Source organism: Rosa rugosa, chromosome 1 (assembly GCF_958449725.1).
Source record: "Rosa rugosa chromosome 1, drRosRugo1.1, whole genome shotgun sequence".
Lineage (NCBI taxonomy): Eukaryota > Viridiplantae > Streptophyta > Magnoliopsida > Rosales > Rosaceae > Rosa > Rosa rugosa.
The window spans coordinates 51,265,220-51,276,645 of NC_084820.1; the positions used below are offsets into that span (position 1 = coordinate 51,265,220).

General features: G+C 38.1%; 2 protein-coding genes across 2 annotated transcripts; one reads left to right on the top strand and one right to left on the bottom strand.

Annotated features, from left to right (window-relative positions):
* The first annotated feature begins 1,755 nt into the window (after positions 1-1,755).
* LOC133740403 (LRR receptor-like serine/threonine-protein kinase IOS1) lies at positions 1,756-6,160 on the top strand. The gene is made up of 13 exons (XM_062168352.1): positions 1,756-1,890; positions 2,000-2,537; positions 2,641-3,116; positions 3,222-3,354; positions 3,480-3,551; positions 3,663-3,734; positions 3,814-3,894; positions 4,083-4,237; positions 4,371-4,603; positions 4,696-4,822; positions 4,937-5,005; positions 5,093-5,282; positions 5,439-6,160. The coding sequence occupies exons 1-13, from the start codon at positions 1,809-1,811 to the stop codon at positions 5,845-5,847; spliced, it is 2,637 nt and encodes an 878-aa protein (XP_062024336.1). The 5' UTR covers positions 1,756-1,808; the 3' UTR covers positions 5,848-6,160.
* A 923-nt stretch (positions 6,161-7,083) lies between these two features.
* Positions 7,084-9,668, bottom strand: LOC133730095 (mediator of RNA polymerase II transcription subunit 6-like). The gene is made up of 5 exons (XM_062157771.1): positions 9,274-9,668; positions 8,706-8,899; positions 8,516-8,520; positions 8,359-8,428; positions 7,084-7,480 (listed from the first exon to the last, which is right to left on the bottom strand). Exons 1-5 carry the CDS (start codon positions 9,513-9,515, stop codon positions 7,200-7,202), a joined length of 792 nt encoding a protein of 263 aa, XP_062013755.1. The 5' UTR covers positions 9,516-9,668; the 3' UTR covers positions 7,084-7,199.
* Positions 9,669-11,426: the final 1,758 nt, after the last annotated feature.

An 11,426-nucleotide genomic window follows, 5' to 3' on the forward strand; every position in this document is an offset into this window, starting at 1 on the left:
AAAGATATTGTGCCAAGGGAAATCCAACAAACCAGTACTTTGACGAAGTGATGCATCTTAAATTATGGAGCATGCATGCATATGGTTAGTCCCTATCATAGTCGAGATACTCTCAAATAATCTACCTAATTAATTCTTCTTCTCACTTATAAGTACTTTCTAATCAACTCTGTTTTTGGTGAAGGTAGTTTCTGATGAAATTTCCAAGCAGTTGGTGACCGTTCATTTGTCAATGGGAGAATATTGGTCCCAACATTTGGTAGTGTGATCGTGTGAGTTCTATAGCTAAAATAAAATTGAAAGAACTTTTTTTTTTTTTTTTTTTTTCTCTTTTGCTTTGAGATAGACTTGATCTATCGCATCATGGAATTGTCAGTTTGATAATTCTTCTAACTCAAATGATATATCTCTACTAAATTAGGTTTTGATACTAATTGTTCTGAAACGGAATCTACTTATTCGTACGTCTGATGGAATCGCGTAATACTAATATTGTGCTTAAATATTATCGGTCCAGGGTTTCAAGTGGGCTGGATTACCTTGTGCTATGGGGCTGGGTCTTCATGGCCTATAGTATTGTTTAATTTGTTTGGGTCGCAAAAACCAGAGCCTTAGTTGAAACTATTTTATGTCTGGTTCGAGGTTTCTAGGTTTTTGTTAGAATAATGGTGCGTGGATTTCCTAAAAGGTGGGTGTACTCAGGATTTTATTATTCTAGAATAGGGTTTCATGAGGTTATAATGAACGATTCTTTTTGTCGACCCCAAAGGGGTGTTTCGTTTTTGTACTGCTTGTTGAATTTTAATAAAATGGCTGACCTATTTCCGTAAAAAAATATTGTGCTTAAATATTACCTCTAGTAGAAAATTAGAAAAAAGAAATTAAAAACTTACTTTGACAACAACAAGATATGCAATATTATTTCAACAATTTTTGATAATATTAGGGGAATACTCATAATCCTAAAGTTTCCATGAAGTTCTCATTTTAATGGTTCTCATTAGAAACTCTCCCTCCTAATCATTTTTTTTTTTTTGATCAGGTTACTAGCTGTTAGTAACTCACACACCCATGCAATGATATCCCAGCGCCAGGACACCTGCACCGACACTGCGGCGAAAGCTAGACTAATCCACTGCACCGCAGACGCACGAATCCAAAGGATCCCTCAAATCTGCTGGCCACGGGATGGAGCTGGGATTCGAACGTTAGACCTGGGAGTTCCAGACTAGGCCGTTCGACCAACACACCACACCACGTGATTCTCTCCCTCCTAATCTTAATCCACACTTGTATATTTATATTTTTTATATTGTTGCATTTCTTTTCTAACGGGAGACTTCTTTTTCCATTTCATTGGCTTGCACCAGACCACACAACCCTAATAGATGTTCGTTCATTCATTCTTATTTTTGGATCTCTATGACTTTTTCTTTGATTCTTTTTCGCAGGGGTTCTATGACAGCTATGAACATTTGCATTGATTTTGAGTATCTCAGTCAAAGTAAACTCATATATGCCACTTGCAACTTGGTTGTTGACCTGAGAGTAATTACAAAGTCTGCAAGTGCATATGAAGTATCAATCACGATAGCAGGATTGAGTTTAACAAGTCAAACCATGAATTATTGTCGAGTACTTGCAATACAATCTGCCATATTTTATTACTTTCAGACACAAAGAATTGACTACGTTTCTAGTAGTAATTTCCTTCTTTCTACAACGTACTCTACTACTTGAGCAATATATATACATTACAAGTTTGATATTCAATATTGAACTTGTTCGGAGCTTAATATATTTTGAAGATGATAATCAAGCATTTCCCATTTGCATTGCTTTCTGGGTTTGTTCTTATACTTTCAGTTCTTGCGGTAGATGATCAAACAGGTATGCTTTGATTATCCATATATAACCTGAAATGTAAAGTTTGATTGTTAATGTGCTCACCAACTGTACGTGTGTGAATAAATGTCTCACTAACTTTCTGATAACTCAGGCTTCATTAGCTTGGACTGTGGGCTACCAACAAATTCAAGCTACTCTGAGCCAGGATCAGGCATTGACTACATTTCAGATGAACCCTTTATTGACACTGGCATAAGTAAAAGCATTGCGCCTGAATATAAAGCTACTCATCAGCAGCAAGCAGCTCATGTTCGTAGCTTTCCTCAATGGACCAGAAACTGTTACAGAGTGAACATTACAAGCGGTACTAAGTATTTGATCAGAGCAAGTTTTGTGTATGGGAACTATGATGGGCTAAATAAACTGCCAAAGTTTGATCTGCACATGGGACCTAGTTTCTGGGATTCAATCACACTAGCCAATGCAGCCGCGAGTACCATCAAAGAAGTCATTCATATTCCCTCATTAGACTACATTCATGTATGTCTTGTGAACACAGGCTCTGGAACGCCATTCATTTCAGCATTGGAACTGAGGCCTTTGAAAAACACAACTTATATAACCAAAAGTGGTTCACTGGCAGTTGAGTATCGCTTGGACGTTGGTTCCCAAAGCAATCAATCATACAGGTCAGTCATTCTAATTTATACATCAACCAATTAACTGCTTCAAAGTTCATTTCCGATGAATTAGTTTTGCTTATTAGATACCGATAAAGTGCTTTCAATTTAGGTATGACTATGACGTTTTTGATCGAATCTGGTTGCCTTTCAACTTCAATTTGTGGGGAGAGTTAAGTACCTCGCTTACGGTTGATTCCCTAATTCATAATGACTACCAAGTGCCATCTATAGTAATGAGTACTGCAGGCACTGCGATGAACTCTAGTACTCCCATGTATATCGGCTGGAATCCGCCAGATGCAACTTCTGAATACTATGTGTATATGCACTTTGCTGAAATCCAGAAGTTGAAAGCCAACGAGTCCAGATCCTTCAATATCACCCTGAATGACAAGCTTTTTTATGGACCTCTAGTGCCAAGTTACTTGAGTACAATTACTATTTACAGCCCAGCAGCGTTAACAGGAGGAAATTTTACATTCTCACTCTTCAAAACTGAGAATTCAACACTGCCACCGATCCTCAATGCCATGGAGTACTTCAGAGTCATAGATTTCTCACAGTCGGAAACTAATCAAGACGATGGTACACATTCATCATTTCAACTTGCTCTGCCGATTATTTTAGTTTATTGTTTATGGATGATTAAATTGACTATTACATATATATGAATGCCTGTGGAAATAACAGTGGTTGCAATCACAAACATAAAGTCAACATATGGAGTTGAGAAAAATTGGCAGGGAGATCCATGTGGTCCACAAGAGTACGTCTGGGAAGGTCTAAACTGTAGCTCGGACGATCCCCCAAGAATCACATCCTTGTGAGTTTATCCTAGCTTTTATATATGTTCATTTTTAGAGGCATCACCATGCTTTTAACTGACAACTTTAACTTAGCTAGCTGTCAACATGATTCACTCATGAGTTGCTTGAAACTTGCTATTAGGGACTTGTCCTCGAGCGGATTGACAGGAGAAATAACTTCATATATATCCAATCTTGACATGTTACAATCTTTGTAAGTATTCAAAGATCGACAACTTAGCAATAGCTGACTTTTTGTGCACATATATCCACAGTAATTAGTACCTGAATTTATAAATTAATGCATGTATATGGCTGGATTCAGGGATTTATCTAACAATAGCTTAACTGGATCAGTACCTGAGTTTCTGTCTAAATTGCCAAACCTGAAAGTCCTGTGAGTATTTTGATTTGAATTGTTACTGCAGATTCTTGGTTATCTAGAATAAGTTGATAAATTTGCTCTATCTCTGCAGTAACTTGGAAAAGAACAAGCTGAATGGTTCACTTCCAAGTACGCTTATCGAAAAATCGACAAGTGGATCACTATCCTTAAGGTCTGTTTTTGTCCAAAACTATTATGCAATATATTCAGAGTATTTCCTTCTGTTTTCGATTATAATCTTATATTCTTTGATGTGGAAAAGTTTCTATTGTTAGGCGTTGTTGATCTACTATACAAATTAAATACTATATTGTCGACTACATTTCCATGACTGATATGCATCAACCTTATTCATGCTAGGGTCGGAGAAAATGAAAACTTATGTGCAGCAATTTCATGCAAAAAGAAGAAAAACAATGTACTCATTCCAATAATAGCAGCAGTTGGTGGATTTGCTATTCTGTTTGTAGTATCAGTTGTCATATTATTTAGCATGAGAAGAAAAAGAAAACAAGGTAAAGCTGTAATATTTGTTACTAACAGTTGAAAGTTTGGTTACCTATAAACTAGAATACATGTTCTTAGGTAAACAGAGAGAAATTGTTGTCATCATAGGCTAATGAAACCCTTGATGATCTACCTCCACAGTTGGAACAGCAGTGGCAGAGTCCAACATTCAAATGGATTCGTTAGAAAATTTCGAGTCCAAGAAGAAACAATTTACATACTCAGAGGTGCTGACGATTACTAACAACTTTCAGACAATTCTTGGGAAAGGTGGATTTGGACTGGTTTACCATGGCTATGTAGATGATACTCAAGTAGCTGTGAAAGTACTTTCTCCATCATCAGTTCAAGGATACCAACAATTTCAAGCAGAGGCATGTCCTAAAACCTCCTGCATGCAGAATAGCTAGTGAGCTCTTTTATACACATGTCGGAACAAAATATGACTTGACCGCTCAATTTGCAGGTCAAACTTCTTATGAGAGTTCATCATAGAAACTTGACTGGCCTTGTTGGATATTGCAATGAAGGAACGAACATGGCTCTCCTCTACGAATATATGGCCAATGGAAATTTGGAATCGCATCTCTTGGGTATGGTTTTGGTCACTTATTTAATAAAAGCTTTGTCATTGTGCATGAGATTCCACCTAGTTTGAGTATAATCTTAAAGACAAAAGTTTGGTATTTCTGATCTTTTCTGAACAGGTGAAGGTAGCAACGCAATTCTCTTGACTTGGGAAAGTCGACTTAGAATAGCGGCTGATGCAGCACAAGGTTAGCCAGCGAAGACTTATTCAGTTCAATTTATTCAATGCTCTCCTATTCTATTTGCAATAATAAAAGAGAAAATTTGGAATGTAGGACTGGAGTATCTTCACAATGGTAGTAAGCCACCTATTATCCACAGAGATGTGAAGACACCAAATATTTTGTTAGCCGAAAATTTCCACGCAAAGTTGGCTGATTTTGGCCTATCCAGAATGTTCCCAACTGACGAAGGCACTCATATGTCAACAGCTGTTGCTGGCACCCCTGGATACCTTGACCCTGAGTAAGTTCCTAGCTTCATCACTTATTTATGCATTAATTCTGGTTCAGAATTAAAAATCTTCAACACTGAAGGCACTATAAAACTTTCAAGTTTGAAACAAATATATACATTAATTGATTTAACTACTATGATAGAGTCTAATGATTTGGCTTGCAGGTACCACATAACAGGCTGGTTGAATGAGAAGAGTGATGTATATAGCTTTGGAGTTGTTCTCTTGCAGATAATAACTAGCCGACCTGTGATATCAAGAACAGCCCAAGTGAATAGTCATGTAAGTCAATGGGTTAGCTCCATGCTTTCTAATGGGGATATCAAAAGTATTGTTGATCCTAAGTTACGAGGAGATTTTGAAATCAACTCTGCGTGGAAGGCTGTTGAGTTGGCAAGGGATTGTATGTCTGAAATGTCAACTGGAAGGCCAAACATGAGTGAGGCGGTGACAAGACTCAAAGAGTGCTTGGGAGCAGAGTTGGCTCGAATAAATGAAAGTCGTATGAGTGGAACAACCGATTCATCATTTGTGTTCTCCATGAATACTGGACTCAGTCCTTCGGCGAGGTAATTTGTTCAGAAAGTGGATTTCACAAGCAGGGGATTTTCATTTCCCCTCTTAAGTGTTTTTATTAACTTGTTATATCATCTTGTTTTGAAAGTTGTACTTATGATACTCCTATGTTAAAAGGCTAGTGAGGAATAAAAGAACTGAGAGGCTATCAAACTATCAATTTTCATATCATCTTGTTTTGAAAGTTGTACTTATGATACTCCTATGTTAAAAGGCTAGTGAGGAATAAAAGAACTGAGAGGCTATCAAACTATCAATTCTCATCCATCAGCTTTCAATTGGAAGAAATATATTCTGCTGTTGTTGTTTATATTTGGTCTTCTGTAGTCGAATGACATTTCTCTGATTCATTACATGAAAAAACTACCTTGACATTTTTCTTCGTTGGGAAGTTTAATTAATTGCTACCCAAATGAGGGTGCTTAGGTAAAATAGACTTTTACTTGACATTTGCTTTGAAGAACGACTTAATTCAAGAGGAAACTAGCTTGTTGCCTAAAAGAGCTTAGCTTGTTGAGAGTAGGGATGAATGGGCCAAGGGGGGAGCTCCTTTCTAGGTGCCCTGCACTTGAAATATTGGAATCAAGTTACTGCAAAAACATAAAACATGCATGTTCAGCTTAATTTGTGATTTTCCCAAGCTCAAGAAGGTCGAGTTCAGTTCTGATACGGACTTGGAATATAGGTACAATATTAGAGTAGCCAATCTTCAAACTTTTTGTTAGAGTAGCCAATATTACACGGCCAGTCACTAGAACTTCAAGCAATCTGTTGTGCGCATGGTCATTTAAATGAGTTCATTATGTTTGCTTATGGCTCTACCATCAGCACAACAAATACATCCAACAACTTATTGATAAATTCCCGTTTCTTGAGATGCTGGACTTACAGGGCACTTTTGAATCAAAAGATGATCAGATCAATATTTCGAGTAACCAACTCCGGTCATTAACACTAATTCGACATGCTAAGCATCACAATAGATATTCCACCCTCATTTTCATTGAATTCTGTGAAGCTAGAAAAGGTTAACCTTTATCTACATGAACACCACAACTCGACGCTACATGGTTTCTTAATTTGCGAAAATATCTTGGCAATTGCACCCCAAACGCAGGAATGTCCTAAATCCTCGTAGAGCAGTAACAAAACTAATATTCTAAGAATTCTATGATGCTTTATTTTTCTCCTTGTGGAGGTATATCAGATGTATACCAATAAACTAGAACAAAGTATTGAAATTTTCCATTTATCATATATCTGAAGGCACAGAATAACAAATTGAACAAAAAGAGAACTTGTAAATCTAAAAAACAAAAACAAGAAGTCCCTAATACACAAACCCAAGTTTAGAAATCCTCATCCATCTTAAACGCATGGTTACCACTGTTTCCACTAATGCTGTTCATGACTGAAGCCTTCTGGTACTCCCCAACTATCTTCTCGAAGAAATTGGTCTTCCCCTGAAGACTAATCAGCTCCATCCAATCAAACGGGTTCTGCACATCATAGATCTTCCCGTATCCCAACGCACCCAGCAGCCTATCAGTGACGAACTCAATGTACTGGCTCATCAGATCGCCGTTCATTCCAACTAGGCCGCACAAGAACTCTCTCTCTATCTCAAATTCTGAATGGTCATGATCAGTGAGCCCAAGTCAATTTCCTGCAGATGTTAACAAGTTCATACAAAAATTCTTGAAAAACACAACAAATGAGGCAGTCACATGCAAATCACAATTGGTACTATTCCCCCAAATGCTACGGCAGAGCTTTCTCCCCATCCAATGCGTAAATCTACATCTGTAACACTACACTAAAGAGCTGAAAAAACAATAGATACAGAAAACTACCCTCTGGTGTCCAAAAGCTAGTTTTCTATAAGCATCTAGTTCATATGTTTAAGCAACCCCATATAAATTTCATAGACACAACATAAATCAGCTTTAATCACTCAAACAGCAAAGACACAGTAGTACCCTCCCCTCCTAAAACACAGAGAATTCTCCAAGAAAACCTTATTTCAAGCAACTGCCCTGACATCTTAAAATAAAAGCCCAATTACTGTGACAAGGCACAAACAATGCATATAAAAGTGTGTTACAGTTTTCACACTTGTTATTTCCTTATCAGAGGTTGTAAAAGCAAAATACATATTCACTCAGAAACAATATTATTTCAAAAGGGTTCCTGCAAATCAGGGGAATACTTCGATGGAGCTCTCCTGAGTTCAATCTATCATCAATAAACAAAAAACAAGTATTATCTCTAACGCAACCGCATATTAAATTCAATTAGCCATCATTTTATTATGTATCATTTTCACATATTCATCACTCTGCAAATAACAGAACCCAATGTTCATCTTTATCTCAAATTCCACCGCATACTGAATTCATTTATCCCATTCTTTCCATTCCCATTCCACCACATATCATATCCTTTCAAAAAAAAAAAAAAAGATCATATCATATAATGAAGAAATAGGACAAAGTAGGGATCACATACCAAATCCAATCTTCTCCAAGTTTGAAGACGCAGTGGTGAAAGCCTTATTTATATGATAGAGAGCACGTCCCTGCAACATGCGCCGACAGATTATCAGGATGGAACAAAGGCTTGTCCATTAAAATTTCAACGAGCAGAGCAAAATCACGGAGCAAACCATTGCTAGTCTTAACTTAATGACTCAAAGGGATATTAACTAAGCCCGGCTTCTTTAGGTGGTTGTGAAGCATAAATCAGAAATTACTTAAAAGCTACAGGTTCTATTCATGATATTGTTATGGCAACGAGACATAATTGTCAATCAATAAGTTTTGAACTGTTCAACCATTCTTAAGAAGACAACTTACAACTCGAGCTGCAAAAACATTGCAGAGCTGAAAAAACATTGCAGAGCTGAGGTGCTTGATATATCGAACCATCCAAGACATAGTAAGTCATCATGGGTGTTACTTTCTCCGGACTGTCCCTCTTTTGCTTGCGGATAACAAACAGGTGCGGCTCTGTAACTTCCGTCAGCATGTATCCTGTCCCCGTCATTTTGCTGTAAAACAGGCAAGTAACCACCATGAATTCCGCTTCATCCCAATCATTTGGGGTCAATGCAATGACAAGACCACAACATAATGAATTGTTCCCTATTATCATCTACATGTAATCCAATTGCTCATCACTCAAGTTTAATAGTATATAACCAACCAATATAGCATTAAGCCTCTTCTAATAACACAATGCATCTTCAATCTCCTTCTTCAAATCCTTAACACACATAACCAAACAATTCACAAACACTACACTGGCTACTAACTCAAATTTTCTAACAAATTCACAAACCCTACCAAAAGTAAAAGACCAAAATTGAACAGAAAAACCAAAACTTGAAGAGCATATCCAAAAATTGAGAGGGTGAATACTTACGAGAGGTGAGAGATATCAAGAGGGTGAATTGCGCGCTGACGGAGCTGTTCATTGTTACAGGTCCAGTCGTAGAAGGGCGAGATTGCAAAGTAATCAAAGACCAGATTGCGATCGAGAGGATAAGAGCTCAGCCAAAGCTGGTCCTTGAAGCATATTCCGGTCATGTCCGTCCCCGGCGGCTGTGCTACAACTTGCGGCGGGCCACCCTCCATGTTCGGCGGCGGCATCGGCGGCGTGGCCATTCTATGCTTTCTCACTCACACTCTCTTCTGGGCTCACTCACACTCTCTTCTGGGCTCACTCACAATGCTCTTGGAAAAGAGAACCAAATTGGGGTTGCTGGGCAGAATGGTACACAGAGATAACCAGAGAGCTCTGGGTGTAGAGACTTATATAGATAACCAGAGATAACCAGAGAGAACACGTGTTCAAATTTCTAAAACCGCAGGATTGATCTAAAGACGGTGAACCCGGCAGCGGATAAATTTACCTCCTCCACACGGCGTCGTCTAGGGGAAAAACAAACAAATGGTGAAATGCTATTTCAAATTCTCGAAAATGGTATTTGCGTTACAAATTCGGCTAAAGTGTGTTGGTCATTACGAATTTAGTTAAAATAGTATGTGTGTTATTACGAATGCGGATAAAATGGTATGTTCGTTATTACGAATCTGGCTAAAGTGGTATTTTCGTTATTACGAATCCGGCCAAAGTGGTAATGTGTGTTATTAGTTATTACAAATTCGGCCAAAGTGGTATGTGCGTTGTTACGAATCCGGCCAAAGTAGTATGTGTGTTATAACAAATGTGGCCAAAGTGGTAATGTTTGTTATTACGAATTCGGCCAAAGTAATATGTGTGTTATTACGAATCTGGTCAAAACAGTATATGCATTATTATGAATCCGGCCAAAGTAATATGTGTGATATTACGAATTCAACAGAGTGGTATGTTCGGTATTATGAATTCGGCAAAAGTGGTATGTGCGTTATTACGAATCTAACCAAAGTGGTATGCGCGTTATTACGAATCCGACTAAAATGGGTATGTGTGTTATTACGAATCAGTCAAAATTAGACATATCAATTGACCGGATTTAAAGCGGATCGACCTTAATCCAGATCTAGTTAGTACCAAATAAAACTCAATCTGACCTGATCCAATAATTTAGCAAAGTAGTAAAATAACAACACACATCTACGAGTCGTCAAAAATAGTCGTTACACAGAGTACACCAACCCAACCTATCATATAACAAATAATAAGTTACCCAGCACACCCCAGTACACCCACCTTTTAGAATTACGTACGCCCTTATACAAAAAAACTTAGAGCCCTGAAGCAATATAAATGAGTCAACAAATTTGCGACTTAATCAACTTAAACAGTACGAGGAGTAGAAAGAAATATACCTCCTTCATCTGGAGAACTGGCATCCTCCATTTTGGACTTGTCTTCAGTCTTCTTGGGAAATAACTTCCATTTCTTTGGCCGCTTCTCTTGTATCTCTATGTCACAGTTCAACTTGGCCTTGTTCTTACTTCCTTTAGGCCTGTCTAATTTTTTCTTCTGAGGAGAAATGGTAAGTCTCGCTTGTTTCTGCTTCATTACCAAGGACAGATCTTTATCCACCTGCAAAGATGGCACCAGCTGATTAAGAAATTTATTGCTAGGCCTAAAAAGTCTAGTCATGCTGGCCTCTTCTTACCACTCAGAGTCACCACCTCCTCCATCTCGGGCTCCTCCACCATTATAACAGCTGCCTCCATAGAAATTGGAAGATGTATTTCTCCATAGGCAACCCCGCCACCTTGATAAGATTGACAATTAGGTTAGGAGGAGAAGGAGTCGCCCAAGCCTTCAACAGACTAGCTGCACGTAGCCCTAATTGTACCTGATCTGAAAAAATGGGATGTCCCATTTTTCAAGAGGCCTGTGATGCACGGGCTCCCTGTGCCTATTGGCATCCCCTTCCATAAACCCTAGATCTAGACAGTGAGAAAATCGATAACCCGACATGGCTACTACTTCTTCAGTTCTTCCATCTCCTTCAGGAACAACTTGTCATATCTAGCAGTCTCGACAAAAACCCTTTATTCGTTCAAAAGAATACTTCAGATTAGCTTCAACAGAGGGAGGAATATCACAAGAAA